Source organism: Podarcis vaucheri, assembly GCF_965113315.1.
Source record: "Podarcis vaucheri genome assembly, chromosome: 7".
Lineage (NCBI taxonomy): Eukaryota > Metazoa > Chordata > Lepidosauria > Squamata > Lacertidae > Podarcis > Podarcis vaucheri.
In genome coordinates this window covers 44,268,797-44,286,811 of record NC_138765.1, presented here as the reverse complement: position 1 = coordinate 44,286,811, position 18,015 = coordinate 44,268,797, and the positions used below count along the sequence as shown (strand labels likewise).

General features: G+C 42.6%; 1 protein-coding gene across 3 annotated transcripts; it reads right to left on the bottom strand.

Annotated features, from left to right (window-relative positions):
• Positions 1-1,192: 1,192 nt before the first annotated feature.
• On the bottom strand, positions 1,193-16,215 carry LOC309537464 (uncharacterized protein C16orf46 homolog). 3 transcript variants are annotated; one of them, XR_014221929.1, is made up of 5 exons: positions 15,948-16,215; positions 12,487-12,732; positions 5,807-6,916; positions 4,563-4,662; positions 1,837-1,975 (listed from the first exon to the last, which is right to left on the bottom strand). XR_014221929.1 is itself a non-coding variant. In XM_082232327.1 (4 exons), exons 2-4 carry the CDS (start codon positions 12,694-12,696, stop codon positions 1,280-1,282), a joined length of 2,016 nt encoding a protein of 671 aa, XP_082088453.1. In that variant the 5' UTR covers positions 12,697-12,732; positions 15,948-16,214; the 3' UTR covers positions 1,193-1,279. The 3 variants fall into 3 exon arrangements, 2 of the variants coding, with proteins under 2 accessions (XP_082088453.1, XP_082088454.1); XM_082232327.1 differs by lacking the exon at positions 4,563-4,662 and having other exon boundaries at positions 1,193-1,975; positions 15,948-16,214; XM_082232328.1 differs by lacking the exon at positions 4,563-4,662 and having other exon boundaries at positions 1,193-1,975; positions 6,248-6,916; positions 15,948-16,214.
• Between the last annotated feature and the right edge of the window lie 1,800 nt (positions 16,216-18,015).

Genomic DNA, 18,015 nt, shown 5'->3' with positions numbered 1-18,015 from the left:
ATGGGGTGGCCAACAGTTCTGAATGCAGGGGCTGCATTCCGTGGGGGAAAGGTGGTCAGAGGCCGCATAACGGCAGTAGGCAAGGCTGGAGCCACCGGATAGCCCACCCCTTTTTCCTCACAGCTTTCCCCCATTTCATCAACCATTCCTCCTCACATAAGCCAACCCCTTCCATCCTTACACACAACAGACATGCTTCCATCCTCCATCCAGTCTCAAACACATACATACACAAACCCTCTCATACCAACGATTCTTTCTCTCTTCCATTCTGTTTTTCTGTTCGTTTCTCTGTCGTTCATCATATTATTTTATCACTTAGTTGCTATGTTTGCCTCCCTCTCCATCTACTCTTCTTTTCCCTCACCTGTGCTATGCCCCCCCACCTCTGCATCCACAACCCCATCCGTGCACTCAAAAGTAAATGAAAGGCTTGCTGTATACAGCCTTCAAATCTCCCTCAGCACCTCCTCTTTGTAACTGGGATCCCGTGCTTCGCCACCTTGATCCTTCCGTGGTCACAAGGGGGCCTAATGGGATGAGCTTCTCTGGCTGTTTGTGCTACCACTGAAAGGGGCAGTTGGGAAGGCTAGATGCGCCAACCAAAAACCACCCATGGTGCTTTGGGGCTCCAGATATTGGGAGAAAGAATGACCACCTTAATATATAGTCATTCTGAATTATAGCAAACTACTAGAACCAGCGCCTGCCAACCTAGCAGTTCGAAAGCACCCCCGGGTGCAAGTAGATAAATAGGTACCGCTTACCAGCGGGAAGGTAAGCGGCGTTCCGTGTGCTGCGCTGGCTCGCCAGATGCAGCTTTGTCACGCTGGCCACGTGACCCGGAAGTGTCTCGGGACAGCGCTGGCCCCCGGCCTATAGATGTGAGATGGGCGCACAAACCCCAGAGTCTGTCAAGACTGGCCCGTTTGGGCAGGGGTACCTTTACCTTTACCTTTACTAGAACCAAAATAGCCTCAGAAACCAAGGGTACCCCTTAAGTCCCAGCTCTTTGGCCTCACTGGTTTAAAATTAGTCACTGCCAATTAATTGAGATGATCAGTCCTGTTGAGTTAAAGCTCCCTCATTATTAATGTAATTGCCCTTGCTACTATCACAATTTTACAAGGGCAGCACAAACCATGCAGGTGTTCGTACTGCATTTAGAATAGCAATGATTGGGAAGGGAAGATAGCTTGAATGTAATCTTAATTCAGTACAAAGGAAAAAGTCAAACAGCTTTGAAGACGAGACAAAATAGCTGAGCACCATGGACAAGTCAAAGGGCGATACATGATTTTTGTATTTGCTTTTTCACCGTATTATTCATACCAACTTTTTTTTCACTCTTCTGCTTTACTTTTTTAATTACGTGGCTATAGGAGACTGCGTCCGTGCTGTCCTCATCCTCAGTTCTCTTGACTGCTGTTGCTTCATGCTTTGAAGGAGGCTCCAGATGCAAATTGATTACATTGCCTTCGTCTGGTCTGAAGACCAAAAATGCATTTAAGGTTATACAGCTCAAGCTGTTAGGAGGATTACCGTGGATTACTCTGGGCAGGCCGATTGCATTATATTTCAGGATGTCAGGTTCTGTCTGCCGTTGTGAGTACTTGATTTCATATTCCTTTATTGGCAAGCTCCTTTTTTCACCTAGGAATGTTTGGATAGAGTCTAATTTCCCTCTCTTTCTGTCTCCCTCGGCATGGGCTGTCATCATTGGGACATAGTTGTATGGTTTGATGCACGAAACTTCCATCTTTTTGTTGCTTGAAACTGGTTCTCCTTCAGTAAATTTGTCGTCCATTTTTTGTCTCTCTCTTGCCAACTGTGTTACCCAGGCCATGTTTTTCTTATTAGCAGGCACCATATTCTGGTGAGAGATGCTTGAGACTGTTTTGGTTACTCTTGGTTTCTTGGTCTCTTTTTGGATCTTACAGCATGTGAAAGGAGTAGCTCTCCCCCAGCCTTGTTCCTGGAAGGAAAAAAGGGAGGGGAAAAGATGGTGCCTTTAAATTCAGAGTCTTGCAGCCACACCAAAAACGTGAATCTTTCACTTTCACAAAAAACACTTAATATAATGAATTTCACCAAACCTCTATACAAAACTTGTAGTGAATTTTGGCCAAATTCTTCTTAAACTTTTCAATGTCATGTTAGGTAACTTTTCCATGCTCTCTAGGACTTTAATTTGAAAAATGAGAATTTTCCACTAAATGTTATATTTGATATGTCCTGCTGGTGATGATTTATTGAACCAAGTTAGTAATGAAATCCTATAAAAAAAAACCCAATGTCAGCCCTCTGGGTGCCACTTGCCAAAGTGGCGAAAGTGTAAAAGCAGGTGTACTCCTTTTTTAAAGGCTACATCGGCATGGGAGTCCCGGGAGAATCACCAAAAAATATTCTGGTATAACAGAATCACAGTAGGGTGTCCACAGAACTGGTCAGGTTTTTTTAATGGATATAAATTCAGGAGGGTCTTGGGGTGCATTTGCAGGGGGGGGAGGAATCAAATGATTATTTGTATCTAAAGAAGGCTCTATATTTTTAAAGCTAAATGATCATTAAGTTCTGGTGTAGTCTCACATTCTTTGTGATGTACATTATCCATGCTGTTATCCCCCTATTTTTCCACATTTGATATAATGGTGATTTAAAAAAAACAACAACCCTCAAGTGTTTAAAAGAAAATCAATAGTATGATTTTTTTTAAAAAAACACCACAATTTTTAAAAAAAGAATGAAATCACAGCTAAATTCCACACTGTTATCATTGACAAAGTCCACAGAAGAACTAAGAAAAAAACTGTTAAATATATATGCTATTTTAAAAGCTAGTTAGCAATACACACTTGTGTAATGCTACACACATTTACTTGTGTATGTAATCCTATATACACTTATTTTGGAGCATACACCCTTGAGTATTGGATTGTGGCATCTGTTCTCTTTGTGCAGGGCAGAAAAGGGGAGTTAAAACAAAGGGCATGACCCAACCAACGCTAAGATACTTTTAAAGTCCCTACCTATTTTCAGTTAGCATTATGAACATGCTTAAATCTTTCCCACTGAAATCAGTGGAATATGCAGCCTGGCCCTGGACATACCTACCCAGAAGTGGGCCCCACTGTGTTCAAGGAGGGGAACGAGTCCAGTCGTCTCCGGAGGGCCACAGCCTTCCCCCCCACACCACACCCTCGACTAAGTAATACAAAATTCATACTTTGTTCATTGTGATGCCAAATTGCTTTTTGAAGTTTTCCTAACTGCAGCATCAGGAAGCATGACTTGTAAGTACTATCAAGCATGGCTTTTCAGCTCACTAACTTGGTTTAGCTGGTAAGTAACAAGATCAATCATTTTAAATTCACTGAAAAGTAGCTGCTATTTATTTTGGTTCACTCATCAATGGAATCATTAGAAAAGAAACTTCAAGTTTATTTATGCTCACAAAGAATTAAAATTTATTGACATTTTATTCTGCTTGTAATTTTGAAAAATGAAAACACATATTAATGGGTCCTTAAGTATGACATGTTATTTTCTGTAAAGCCATTATTTCACAAGGTACAAGTCTACATAGGTGAAGACTGACAACCATTTAACTGTCTGTATTTTGTATGAGAGGTAAAACTTTCATCCACTTGGCCTAACAGGATCACACAGGTAACTGACTCAGCAAGTGGTTACAGCTATAGCACGGTTAAGCAACCACTTTGTAAACGACTGCTTGTATCCATCCATTATCCATGTTTTGCTTTAAACTGGAGCACAGAATTTCACAATTCTTAGCAGTAAATGTGATGTGCAATGAGGGTAGCAGGAAGCCCTTCAACAATGTTCACTAAAACCAGCATTTCTACAGAAGTGGTAGTAGGAGCAAGAGGAAGGGTTAAGTCTAGCAGCCAATCCAAGAAAAGGCAATTCAAATAAACAGTTTATAATGGTTCGAGCAATTTTGTCTCCTATAATGGGGGGGGGTGAGGAATTCACACCATTTAATTGGTGGTTCACCCCAAAAATCTTTGCCCCACACTTGTAGAAACAGGTGTGGTTTCTTAAAGATATTGCATGTTTGTTACAACATTTCTGTCAGTCACTGTTTTAATCCTTTCTTTGTAGGCACTGATGAATCCTGAAAAAATGGTCATGCTATTGAACACTTTTGCATTAAATAATTTCATGCCTGTTTTAAGAACAAGAAAGCAAGCTGCTTGTCAAAAAAGTTCATTTTTTCAACTAGCCTACTGTGTTCTTGCAGGAGGTTTATGCACATGAATTCCTGGTGAGAGCCCTTGCTACCATCACCAAAACCAAAAGGAAAAGGCCACTCAGCTCTCAGATTTTTTTTGCATAAGAACTCAAAATATTTAGTTCAAGGACTACGATCAGTTTATGTGCAAACTTGTTTGTTTGAAACTAAAAAGAATTTGGCAAGATTTTATAATAAAACTACTTGAACAAGTTTCTGTACAGTTGATCAAATATAAGTGGATTCCATGAATCATGGGTGAGTGACATTGGGACTCTTGCAATTGGATATCCAGAAATGTCATTACCTTCCTGCTACTCCAAATGCATCAGATAAGGTGTAGGATAATTATGGCAGATGTTGACAGGAAAATCTCTTGGATTGAAATACTGAGGAACATGCTGTCACTGTGCATACAGAAAAGTATTTTATTGAAGCTATCTAGATTATAAAGCAATGTGAGTTACCTAATTTTGCAGAGGGGGACAAGTCCTAGCTGACATAAACAAATCAAGAAGTATATACAGTCAATTCTACACACACAAATATAACTAAATATTAACTTTGCTTCCTTAGTCTTATCTACACATTGTTTGAACATTAAACATAAAAGAAAACTTTAAAAATAAACTTTTTACAACATCTAAAAACAGCTAAGGCTTTGCACAAATTGGAGGGCGCTTGAAAATAGTACATCATTGTGGCAGAGACTACGCAGACAATTTTTGGTACTTTTCTAGATTCCATATGGTGAAGCACTTGGTCTAGGCCTGTACAACTGTACAACTCATTGAGATAAATATAGCTCATGAGCAACTTAGTCTGGCCTGACAGATATTTGACAGCCTTCTATTGCCATCCTTGACAGAGAGCAAAAACAGGCATTGTGGCTATGTATGGCTCGATGACTTCCAAATTGTACGGGCTTAATTTAGGCAAAATCTGATCCCTTGCCCATCTATTCTGAGTTTGGTGCAGTAGTTCAAGTATTCCTTGAGAAGACAAACTACACAGGTCATGGTGCTTCTGCAGTGGTCTTCCCAAGCAAAAGGACTAATAAGAACAAAACAGACCAAAGTAGCTTGCATTTACCATACATACAGTGGGGATTGGAAGTACTGAAACGCTATGCCCAATTTTCTAAATAAGAACTAGCTAGGTGTACTTTTAAAGACAAAAAGTTTTTGTCAAACTGGGGGCATCATCCAGGCAATGCACATTAAGGCTCATCTCTGAGAGCCTGAGTCTACACTGCAGACTCTATTAGTTCAACTAAACATATTTAAGGATCTACTGAAACCATTATCCTATTGTAAGAGGTAATCAATTGGTATTTTAATTTTGTACAGAAATGAGTGGCAGTCAACTCTATTCAAAATAGCACCTATGCAAATTAACAAATCTGCCCAGTCTGCTTTACAATGACTTTTCAGTATTTTTTCTCATTATACAGAGTGCTCCAAACAAATCCATGAATAGCCCAACAAGAAATTACAATTTAAAAAGTCAGGTCAGCCTAAAGGGCAATGCAGCTATTGCAACACGGCTGACCGTTAAGGAAGGGAATAGTCCAGAAAGCAGAGGGATCTCCTGTGTTTTTGACTCATTTCCTTGTTTGGTTCCAGTGTGACTCCTGCTTCTGGTGCAAGGGTCTTGCATCTCATTAACTTTGTTGATTCGCGCTCCTTTTGTATGCAGTAAATGCATGCTGTTGAGATGATTGTGTCTTCGCAGTGCAATTGAATTAGACATGGTTGCCATTTTTGTATCTGGTGCAAATGCACAATGCCAGTAGCAACGATCTGGGTTTCTTGAGATGAATGAAGTCTTGGAAAGCCTTGAGTCAAAAGAGGCTATTTCGTGCATTTTTATTTGCTCCTTCACTGCATTACACATTGTGTCTATTCTTTTTTCACTCTTTTGCTCTTTGGTTTTAAAAACCTGACCATAGCAACTTGTCTCAGAAACAGCATGGAATGATTTTTCACTTGCCTGGGAAGTAACAGTCTTGCTTTTCTTTGCTGAAGGATCCAGGGTGGTTTTGAGAGTTGCATCTTTCAGAGGTGGTAGTACTAATGATGGCTTAACAGTAGCAGTTTCAGTGCCAACATGATTACATATGGGAGGCTCGTAGCCTTTTGTGTCTTTGTATTTCACAGTTTCTAGAGTTTTGGGTTTTCCTGTAGTCAGTATACTATACTCCTTTATTGGCACTGTTCTCTTTTCTCCTTGGAAGAGAGGACTCTCTTTCATCAGAAAAAATCTCCTTTCACTTAAAGTAGCTTGAGCATCCTTTAAGGACACTTTTTTCTTTTCTCCTTGGGATGTGTGACCAGAATATATTTTGCCATAACAATTTTCCTTTTTAGAGTCTTCTGTTGCAGAAGAGTCTATGGTTGCACTCTGTAAAAGCAGAGTCTGTTGTTTTTCTGGAATACGATCTGTGGCAGCACATGTACTTAATTTGAAATCAGTTTTCAATGGTTCTGTACCCTTGGGGTCTTGTTCCAAACTTTTGTCAATAACTTGATTCAGATCTAAGCAGTAAAGGCATCCACTGACAGACTGGCATCCACTGACAGACTCACTTGTCTTTGCTTTTCTAGCTTTCTTCTGTAGCTGAAGATAAGCAAATGGGGCTGTTTTGCCCCAGCCTTGGACCTGAGAGCAAAATGATGTGAATATAAGTTAGTATTTTAAGCAGCAGAGCAACTAGATTTACTGGTAATCTCTTGCTAATTTTAACTGTGGACCAATATGCAGGAAAAGATATTATCTGCTCAAAAAAAGTGTAATTGATATGAGGTTCCTAGACCGTTTTAAAATAATGCCCCATTATCAAGAAAGTCAGATAAGACTGTTGAGCAGACCTTAAATGAGTCATAGTTTAGTACTAAACAAGAAGGTCCAGCACAAGTCAACTCCCGACTTTTGTTTCATACCAGTCTACTTAAATAACAAAGCTGTGCATATCATATTATGGCTAATTTTTAGTCTCAAATGGGAGGACCAAAAGCTATTATTCATGTTCTTAATGCTTTCTTTAGAGCTCTTCACTAACACAGCATTCCTACCAATGGGACAGCAGAAGGCAGAGGGTTTGAATAACTCAAAGACATTTTACTGGGCACATGGTAGCAAAACAAAAAGGTGGAAAGTGTGGTGCTCTTTTTTATTTGTCCTTTCTAAGTGCTTGTCTTCTAAGTTTTTATTATTTCTTTCCGAATGTTTCCAGTAGAAAGGAAAATACATATGTCAGTTCCAAGGCTGACATTTATTTATCTCAATTTATTTATTGGGCAGGGGTGGAGTCAGGGATATGGAAAGGATTTAGATCCAAACCAACCCCTTTCTTTGCTCCAACCAACATTTGAACTCTGACATTGGTAAGACAAATGGCCACAGTGACTTCCATAGTGGCTGGAAGAGGCCTTATGAGGTTCTCCGCCCTCAACTTGGAGATTTGAAACATCCAGTGGCCCCCTGGCACACCCTCCTAGGGACAATGGGATTCTAGCCTCAGTACTGAATTTTCTTTTAAGTAATAGAAAGTATAAAATATTTTATAGAAGAAAGGACGAGACTTGCTTTTTAAAAAAGCAGACAATGGGCTAAAGCAATTATCTGTACTTCAGTGCTCCATAGACACACTATACTGTACTGTACTGTACTGTACTGTACTGTACTGTACTTCAGTGCACAACTGGAGGTGCTGTACCTCTAGAAAACACAAGTTGCTTTTCTCCAGAACATCCCCATTGCCAGTAGTAGGAAGTCAGCTGTGAAGGCTGCGTAATCTCACCCTGGCACAACAAGTGTTCTGATCAATCCTTTCAGGGGTTTTTTTTAAAAATAGTGAATATTATATCTACCATGAAGTTCTCAGATCACCTTGCAGTAAACTCACAAGTTATTTTCAATTCAGTTTTAAGGACAAGTCGTCCTAAGGCAGTGTACCATCACATTTAAACCAATATCCTAAAACCACACCACAATTAATATAAACAACAGAATAGAGCACATGAAACAAATAAAAGCCAGCAACACCATCCCCAAAAAGTTGCACACAACAACAACAAAAACTCTTTAAGGCCCTCTGAAAACTCTGAAGCAGGAGGCCAGGAGGTTCTTATGGGAGGGACTTCCAAAGATGCAGGACTATCACTGAAAAGGCCCTGTACTTGGTGTCCAGAAATCTGATTGGTCTATCTGTAAAGACAGTCATAAATAGAAAGAACTTCACCCAAAGCAAAAAAAGTCTGAATAATCCGTGCCAGGCAAAACACTGAAGCATGGTGGCATTGCTAGCATGGAGTCCTATGTACCATACAAAAGCCAAAATAGGTACCATCACAGCAGCCAGGCTGAGCTCTTGTAAGCAAACCCTTAGGTTATGTTAACTTTGCTTCTGGGAACAGTTATGGTTCTGAAAGCTGCCACCTACTAGTCTGTCAGCATAAATGCCTTCCACAGTAACTTCTCCAGTGGTGCCTGTTATGAGCCCAAGTTTGAATACAAGATGGAAAGTTGGATCATGCACTCCTGACTATGTGAAAGTGTTCTTCAAGGACAGCTTTGCTGTTTGGTCAATAATTCCTGGTCCACTGGAGTAACGTAAACTATATCCTCATGCCCATGAAAGACAACCATTGCATAGTAGCCTACTGTCACATTCCTGATTATGACAAAACCAGACCACACTATGGCAAACTCCTTCAAAGATGATCCAGTCCAATTTTTTTCTCTGAATCAGGATGCATTATCTCCTAACTAGAATCTTAGTTAATAGAACTGAATTTTTATTGTTTTGAAATTGTTATACTTGCTCTGCTACATTGTAAGCTGCTTTAAAAATGTCTTTTGCCTCAAAAAGTAGGATATAAAACAGGCAAAGTACACCCACAGAAGGGCCTTTGAAGAGAATCTCAGCATTCAGGCAGCGGTCCTGCAGATATCTGCAACCTGAGCTACACAGCTTTAAAGGTTAACAACAGCACTATGAATTGTATTTGGAAATAGACATCTAACCACTGAATATGTTTATGCACTTGTGTAATGCGTTCCATTCGACCAAACATATTATGGGCTAGTTGTGGCTTCTCAGTAGTCTTCTAAGGCATCCCCTTCCATCTGAGTCTGGATAGGTCAGTTGATTAGAGCATGATAATGCCAAGGTTGCAGGTTCGATCTCCTTATGGGACAGCTGCATATTCCTGCTTTGTAAGGGGTTGGACTAGATGATCCTCAGGGTCCCTTCCAACACTACAATTCTATGATTCTATGAAGACGCTGCATTAGCTTAACATAAGAGAGTCATCAAGAGGAGGGGTGAAAACTGGCATAGCAGCTGAAACTGGCAGAAAGTGCTTCATGCAACATCTCACTTGGGGATCCAGATATAAGAATAGATCTAAACAAATCTCCAAGCTCTGCACCTAATTCTTCAAGGAAATGCAAAACCACCCAAAATAGACTCAACGTATCAGGCTAAACCACTTATAAACCAATTATAATCAGTACCTCCATCTTGTCTGGATTGAGCTTCAGTTAGTTAGCATGCATCCAGTTCATGCAACCCAGCCAGATGGACAGGGTATAAATAATAAATTTATTATTATTATTATTACTCATTTCAGACATCAGTTCATCTTATCCACCACCACTTCTGAATTTTACAAGAAAATGTCAGCAGCATACGGATGGCACCTTACTCCAGGATCCCAAAGGACCTCAGGATTTTCATACAGAAGAGATTCTAAACAGCATAAGAGACAAAATAAATCCCTGCATAATACAATAGTGATGATCTCTCAGCACCACATTCTGAAATGGCTCTCCACATAGGAACTGAAGCACAATGTCCCTGGAAATATACACCAGAATAATATCATAACTGATGGTAACAAAACCTGCTGAGAAATTTAGGAAAAATAGCAGGATTGCAATCAGGGTTGTGATAATTACCTACTGGGTAGCTTTTATTCACAAATGAGAAATTAGCAACTAATAGATGGAACAGTCTGCAGGTTAAGAGAAGGTACATATCTGCTTCCTTCAAGGTGGCTCGGATTGCTCCCTCTCACAAGAAAGCATCACTAGACCTTGCTGGTCATTCTCTTCCCCCAACACTTGCAAGGTGTTATAAGCTAGGAAATGCAAAGCATGTATACAAGGAAAGGATGGACTCTGGATGAAGCCACTGGCAGGACTGCAGCCCTAAAAATAAGTACCATGTGGACATAACCGCAGGGCTTCTTAATTAGATACAGATATCAGGACACAAAGCAGAGCTCAAAAAAATGTAGTAAACATGAGCCTAAAAATAGAGTAACAATAGCATGGCAGTAGGAAGAAAAGCTTTGACATTTGCTTCACAATCCAAAATACAAGAAAACTGTAAAAGTAATTACACAATTAACTGCAGTCATATGAAGACTTACTTGGGCATAAGCCCCTGTAAATGCAGGCTGACTTATTTCCATGCATAGCGCCAGCTGCACATCTTTAAAATGACATATAATGGGAAAGTGTAGAGTACCCTGAGCAAAGAATTAAAGTATTGCTACATATACTAAGGTAAAGGGGTAAAGGGAACCCTGACCATTAGGTCCAGTCGTGGCCAACTCTGGGGTTGTGGCGCTCATCTCGCTTTATTGGCCAAGGGAGCCGGCGTACAGCTTCCGGATCATGTGGCCAGAATGACTAAGCCACTTCTGGTGAACCAGAGCAGCTCATGGAAACACCATTTACCTTCCCGCTGGAGTGGTACCTATTTATCTACTTGCACTTCGTGCTTTCCAACTGCTAGGTTGACAGGAGCAGGGACCAAGCAACGGGAGCTCACCCCATCACAGGGATTCGAACTGCCAACCTTTCGATCGGCAAGCCCTAGGCTCTGTGGTTTAACGCACAGTGCCACCTATGTCCCAGGCTTCATATACTAACCTGAACCAAATCACAAATACTATAATTATAATAATTTCATCAAAAGCATTGTCTAATTTAAGGATTATATTTTATGTAAATTTAGGAACCCAACACCACTGACTTTAGTCTGGACAGGGTGAAATGATTAATACCTATAATTTATTTTTATTAATTCCTTTGTAAATAGATCAACAAGATTCTTGCCATTCCTTAAAGATTAACACGTTTATCATGGCATAGGTTTTTATGGATTAAAGCTCGGTCTATCTCCTAAATGTTTTTATCACGTTAAATGGATGTATCACAAGAGTTTTGTTTTTAAATATTTTCTTTAAAATAATTTTCTCCCACATCTGAGTATATAAACTTTCTAAGCAGCTAAGAAAGTTTAAGAACTACAGTACAGAAACAATACAAACCGCAAGAATGTCAACAAACGTACTCAGCAGCAAAGGAAATGTTAAAACAATTAATTAAAAATTCAGGAGAATACAGTTGAATACAGGAGAATACAACCTCATTCTAAAGGCTAAGAGTACGTGCCAGTCAATTTGTCCCTGGAGAAAATCTTCCAAAACCAGGATACTACTATCTGATTGCCACCCACTTTCCATCTGAAAGTGGAAGCACCCAAAGCAAGGCCTCTGATGAATGTCTTAAAAATCAAGCAGGTTCATATAGGAGCAGTCAAGCCTTCAGATACTCTGGTCCGAAGCCATATGAGATTTTATATGTTAAAACCTGTCACAACCAGTATCTTGGAAAATCCTTGGAATCAAATTAGAAGCCACAGAAAATTGGCAGGCTACATTCCAAGTGGCTTGTTCCAGTCAACAGTTTAGTTGCCATATTCTGAAGTAATTGAAGATAACAAATAGTTTCCAAAGGCCTCTCCAAGTCCACTAGAGTAGTCGGACTTGGATTTTCCACAGCATGTATGGACAAGGCAAAGCTAACTCTGTCTAGGCAGGGCTATAGGTAGTATTGCAACTTAAGGTGAGGGAAGGTGCATTCATCCACAGCTGCAACATTTATATTGAAAAGATTCAGCAAGAGAGACCTCTATAACTAAATGGACTTCTGCAACGGTATCACCTGATGGATTTGAAACCAAGGATATAATTCTTATATTCATCAGAATGCACATTTGAACACAAGATGCTTCAACTTATACTACATTTGAACCAGCCCCTAGGAGACAAGTGGTGCCCATTTATAAACTACACTATATTATGGCAGATTCTTTTTAATGGATAATTGGTGACTGAGAGTATAAATGTTCACAACATAAAATTCTTACTCACAGCTTCCTCCCATCCTGTTCCATTAGTACAATCCAAGGACCTTTCCTCTTGTTCATTTATGCTGTTACTGATGCTTAGAAGGGTGTAAATCTGATTCCTCTCCCGCCTCTCATTTGGGTAGGTGCAGCGCAATTCTGTTTCCACAATTCTTGTATTTCCAGCGACTCTTTCAGACTCTATTTCCTTTTGCTTCTGTTCAGAGGAAGTCATTACACTTGCTGACTCTGTAGGTTACACGCGCTCTGCCTGTGTTTTAAGGATTTTTTTAAAAAAAGTAATAATACTGCAGTTAGACAATTTATTTTATAATAGCATGAATGAAACAAATTGGTATGTTTATTTTTTTACTGACCAGCTGCTGCTGGGTGATAACAAGTAATTTTTACCTCTAAAATCCTTTAACAGAATACAAGGACATGCTTTTTTACCCCACCGGACAGGAGTCCTGCTGACTCAGGAACTGCATAGCAGCTCTGCATCACAGCACCCAACTTATTTCTAGACTTGTATGATAAAGAAGGGATTGAATAAAATTTTGTTTTGAGATGGGAGCTATGATGGTAAGCATTCCTTAGTCCTATCTCACCCCTTCTAGCCTTGAACAAAGGAGCAGGTATTATTCCTTTCTACCCAGGGCTAATTTCTCAACTCTGCAGCCAAGCTGAATGATGCCCAGGGAAAATCAATCCTGCCCAGCCTCCACTCCTGAAAAGTTTTCCAAATCTAAGTCAGGGGACACTCAGATTTCTTTTTGGAGCCCTTGAAATTCAACTAGCCAAGAGCCAAATATCCACTCCTTGTTCTCCAAGCCCCAAACCCACAAATTACTCAGTAGTGAAAACCAGGTGCCACATTTAGAGCAAAGGCCTACCACAAGAAGCCACAGCAATAGATAAAGACAAATACTTTATTAAGAGACCACAAGACTAAAATAGAATCCTTTTCATACTAAAAATTACAATTTAAGAAACAAAAACACTTTTGGGAATTCAGGTACAGACCAAAAAGAACAGCATTAGCTTGCCTCACACTACCATCAACCCCGTAGTCACAGATCCCACCAGCAAGCTACATCCAGGTCATTGCAACACAATCCTTCATCTGAATGGGGGCCCCCAAACTAAGTCAAAGGCTACTTATTAATACCAAAAAGCCTGGTTACAAGGCAGATTTTTGCCAATCACAGCCGAGGGCCTAGTTTTCCTAACATTAGATAATGTACATATTGGAAAACTATCCAGCTGCTGCTACAAAGTTCATTTTTGCACCATTTCTATGACCTTGAACAGGGGTCAGCAAGGCTTACCAGGCATGTGCCGGATCACTCCTGCGGAGATCCTCCGTGGGCCGGGCCGGTGCAATGCGAGAAATCATGTCTGTGCATGCCTGTGGCACCGGGAATCGCTTCTGCGCATGCCCAGACACAAAAAATCACGCCTGCGCAGAAGCAATTTCCGGCATCTGCGCATGTGCAGAAGCGATTTCTGGAGCCACGGAAGAGAGTCCTCGCACCACGTGGGTTTAACACAGCGCGCAGGGACTTGCCAAGCTGGCGGCTCGTGGGCCTGTTAAACAGCCTATGTGAGCCACTTCCGGGCCATGGGCCTTAGGTTGCCAACCCCTGACCTGGAGCAATCCTGTAGCAGGCTCTCCACACTGGTGGCACATTATACTAATTAACTGGGACCCTTCCCTCAGAAAGACTACACCCAGAAGCCCAAGATGCTTCAAATAGATCAAAGAAATGGGAATTTATTTACAGATATCATCCCTATACAGTGGTACCTCGGAAGTCAAACGGAATCTGTCCTGAAAGTCCGTTCAACTTCCAAAACGTTCGGAAACCAAGGCGTGGCTTCCGATTGGCTGCAGGAAGCTTCTGCAGCCAATTGGAAGCCGAGGAAGCCCCTTCAGACATTCAGGTTCCAAAGAACGTTCACAAACCGGAACGCTCACTTCCGTGTTTGCGGAGTTTGGGAGCCAAAACGTTCAACTCACAAGGCGTTTGGGATCCAAGCTACGACTGTATTACTTTGTCCCCATCTTCCAAAAAAATCCTGTGGTTTGATGTGGGTGTAAGTTGGGTATGTGGATGTTAATGCTCCAGCCCACTGCCGAGACTGGACCAGCCACACAAACTGGCACAAGTTCCCCGAGTATCGCCCATCAGCTACATGTGCCCCTGAGGAACAGTAAGGTTGTCCACCCCTGCCTTAGAATGAAAGCAAACATCAGTTCTAAAGTGTGATGGAAACCTGTTTCCTAAAGTCCAGTGAAAAGATTGCATTGCTAGGCATTTGTCTTCAATGAAGAGAAGAGCATTAAAATTTTCACCACCTTACATAATGCTGGGGTCTGCAAACTATTTTATTAATTTTGGGGATGTTTTGCCTGGATTGGACAAGGAGCAGGGTCTGAGCATTGGCAGTTCTTATATGAAATGGGTAGCATGTGATGCCCATGAGTTTTTCTTCCATTTCCAAATATACTCTCAGGCCCCAAAACGTTGAGTACCCTGCAGTATAATGAACTGCTGTCTTCACCCTTAGCTTCACCTCTGTCTTTCCCTACTTCCCCCATATGTTCTTCCTTCCCATAATTTAATACCATTTCTTTTTCTTTTAGAAGACTATTCCTCCCTCAGTTACACTGTTGTTCAGAAAACAAGCTGTCAAGTGTTCTCACAGCAACCATGCCCATAGCTCAGCCCCTCATTTCAGAACTTGCTGACATGTCCCAGTAACTTGCAGGAGGGTGGATGGCAGTGACTGTGCACGGTCAGGGCCACCCTTGTCTTAAAGCACCTGTTACCTATGGGAAGACATTGGGGCTGGTCAGGAACACCCTTCTTTTTAAAAATCCCAGTTGTGTATGGCTAGCCCAGTGTTTCCCAAACTTGGCCCTCCAGCTGCTTTTGGACTACAACTCCCACCATCCCTAGCTAGCAGGAACAGTGGTCAGGGATGACAAGAACTGCAGTTCAAAAACAGCTGGAGACCCAAGTTTGGGAAACCCCAACCTTTCTCATCCTTAGGTCCACAGATGTTGTACTACAACTTCCCTCATCCTTGCCCACTGGTCTTGCTGGCTAAAAATGATGGGTGTTGTAGTCCAACAACATCTGTGGAACCAAGGTTGAGAAAGGTTGGGCTAGACCACTGTTTCCCAAACTTGGGTCTCCAGCTGTTTCTGAACTACAATCCCCATCATCCGTGACCACTGGTTCTGCTAGCTTGGGATGCTGGGAGTTGTAGTCCAAACACAGCTGGTGACCCAAGTTTGGGAAACACTCGGCTAGACACTGGGGCTGAGTAAGAGTTCCAGTTACTTTGTGGGAGCGCTCTGCGCGCGCTCAGAGGTCCCCCGCCTCGCCTTGCTTTCCCGAACTGTCCCCGTGGCGTGGCTCCAGTTTCGGCCCGGGTCCTCCGCCCCTTCCCCTCCTCTGGCCCCCTCGGACTCACCCCATAATAAGGCCTCCTTTCGGCGTTCCTCGTGCCCCTTCCTCCTCCCCCCGCAAGTCTTGTGACCCGCCTCAGCCTCCTCCTCCTCCGCCTGCCAGTCCCCCACGCGGGACCCAGAGAGGGAAGGAGGGGAACACGGCGACGAGGGCACACCGACGGACGGACCAGGGGGTTGAGCGGCGGCGGCGGCGGCGGCGGCGCTGCTCCGGGAGGTGGGTGGGGCCTCCGCTGCGCTCACAGTCCCCTCGCCGCCCCGCGCCTCTGTCGCCGTCACCCCCTCCCGCCTCAAAGCCGTTGCCCCGGGTGACGGGAGCGGTCGTTGTGAGGGAGGGGAGGAAGGCGCGGCGCGCGGGAGGAAAGGGGGCGGGGCCAAGGGGAGGCGGCGATTGTTTAGGAAGCCAGGCCTGAGGGCGGGGCGGGGCGAGAGGGGCTCATTACCAGCATTTTTCCTTGCATTTCTATCCCACTGTTTCCTCCATGGGATTCAAGGTGGGCCACACGGTTCGCTCTCATTTAGTAATCCTCACAACAGCCCTGCGAGGTGGGTTGGGCTGGTTACTGGCCCGAACCAAGTCACCCAGCGTGTGATTTCCGTGTGGCCGAGTTGGGATTTTGGACACCAGTCTCCCTGCTGCTAGTCTCACATGATAACAGACCGTTACACCACACTGGCTCTCAGCATCAGCATCATCCCATAAGCTCTGCAAGTTGAAAGCTAGCACATCAAGAAGTGAGCCAAGATAGAACATTAAGATAAAGAGTCCCTCCACCATGATGATCTTGGCCAGATTCTCATAGCTGTCAACTTTCAGATTTGAAAATAGGGATCAGCAGCCTCGAAAATAAGGGATCAGCTGCCTCCCCTGTCCCGGGGACCGTCTACGGGATATCTAACAATCCAGGATAGCAACGGGAAACGGCGCTGGGATAAGGGAATTTCCCGCAAAAAACGGGAAGGTTGACAGCTATGCAGATTCTGCGTGTAACACTACTAGACCAATGGCCCTTCTTGGTCTAGAGTTGTTGGAAGAGGGAGCTTTGCAGCAGCCAGAGGAAAAGGAGAGCTCAGCCCTTCCCCTGGCAACTGTTTGCCACATAAAACTGCCCCTCCCTGCTCCGCATCAGAAGTCTGAACATGTGCCTCCATCGCAAACACAGATGGGACAGGCCACACATGCAACAAAATTCAGCTTCAAAAATGTATTGCTACTAGCAGCGAGGGTCAAGAGAGTCACTCCTTTAGCAATTTTCCGCTATGTCGAGATAATCTGTCACCTGGGAGTAAACATGTCAGTTCAGCTTCCTATGTGGCTGACTCATACAGTGAGCACCGTGCACTCAGAAGAAATCAGAAAAGTGTGTTATGAGGTGTACGTTTGAACCCACATCATGTCTATGAAGCCAGCAATACCCTACTGAGAGAAATGAAGCCTTTTGCATGGAGTCAGGACATGTGTCTATTTAAAATGCATATATAGCTTTCACCCATATACTCAGCTAAGAAGTAGTCACACCAGGAAGTATAAACATATTAGTTTATTACACAGAAACAAAAGACAGTGGGTATATGAGTGTTGCTTTGGACAGCAAGTTTTACAGTTATGCAGGTGGCCAATATGATTCATAGTCACACACAGTCTTAAAAAGAGTTCCCAGCTATCCAAAAACCTGGAGCGTGAGAAACAGATTCACACTAAAGAGAAATTAAAGAAATTAAAATAAGAGTCGGAAGTGTAACTGATCTTATGAGCAAGTATAGTGCAAAGTCAAGAATTTGAGATCTGTGCCTTCTGACAGGCCACATTCACACCATACGTTTAAAGCAGTGATATAACTTTAAACAGTCATGGCTTCCCACAAATAATTCTGGGAGCTTCAGTTTGTTAAGGGTCCTAAGAATTGTTCCCCTTCATGGATCACTGCCTTACCGTGGCAAAGGGGCTTGAATAACTCAGAGAAGCTATGAGCTATGCCGTGCAGGGCCACCCAAGATGGACAGGTCATAGTGGAGAGTTTTGACCAAACGTGATCCACCTGGAGCAGGAACCGGCAAGCCACTCCAGTATCC

What these genes read in the sequence shown, in the direction of transcription:
- LOC309537464 (XM_082232327.1), bottom strand. Translation starts at nt 12,696, where the DNA reads ATGACTTCCTCTGAACAGAAGCAAAAGGAAATAGAGTCTGAAAGAGTC. An exon ending in GAACAGGATGGGAGGAAGCT is followed by an intron (nt 6,917 to 12,486) that starts GTGAGTAAGAAT and finishes TTTTGCTCTCAG; the next exon opens with GTCCAAGGCTGGGGCAAAAC. An exon ending in GACTATTCCCTTCCTTAACG is followed by an intron (nt 1,976 to 5,806) that starts GTCAGCCGTGTT and finishes TTTTCCTTCCAG; the next exon opens with GAACAAGGCTGGGGGAGAGC.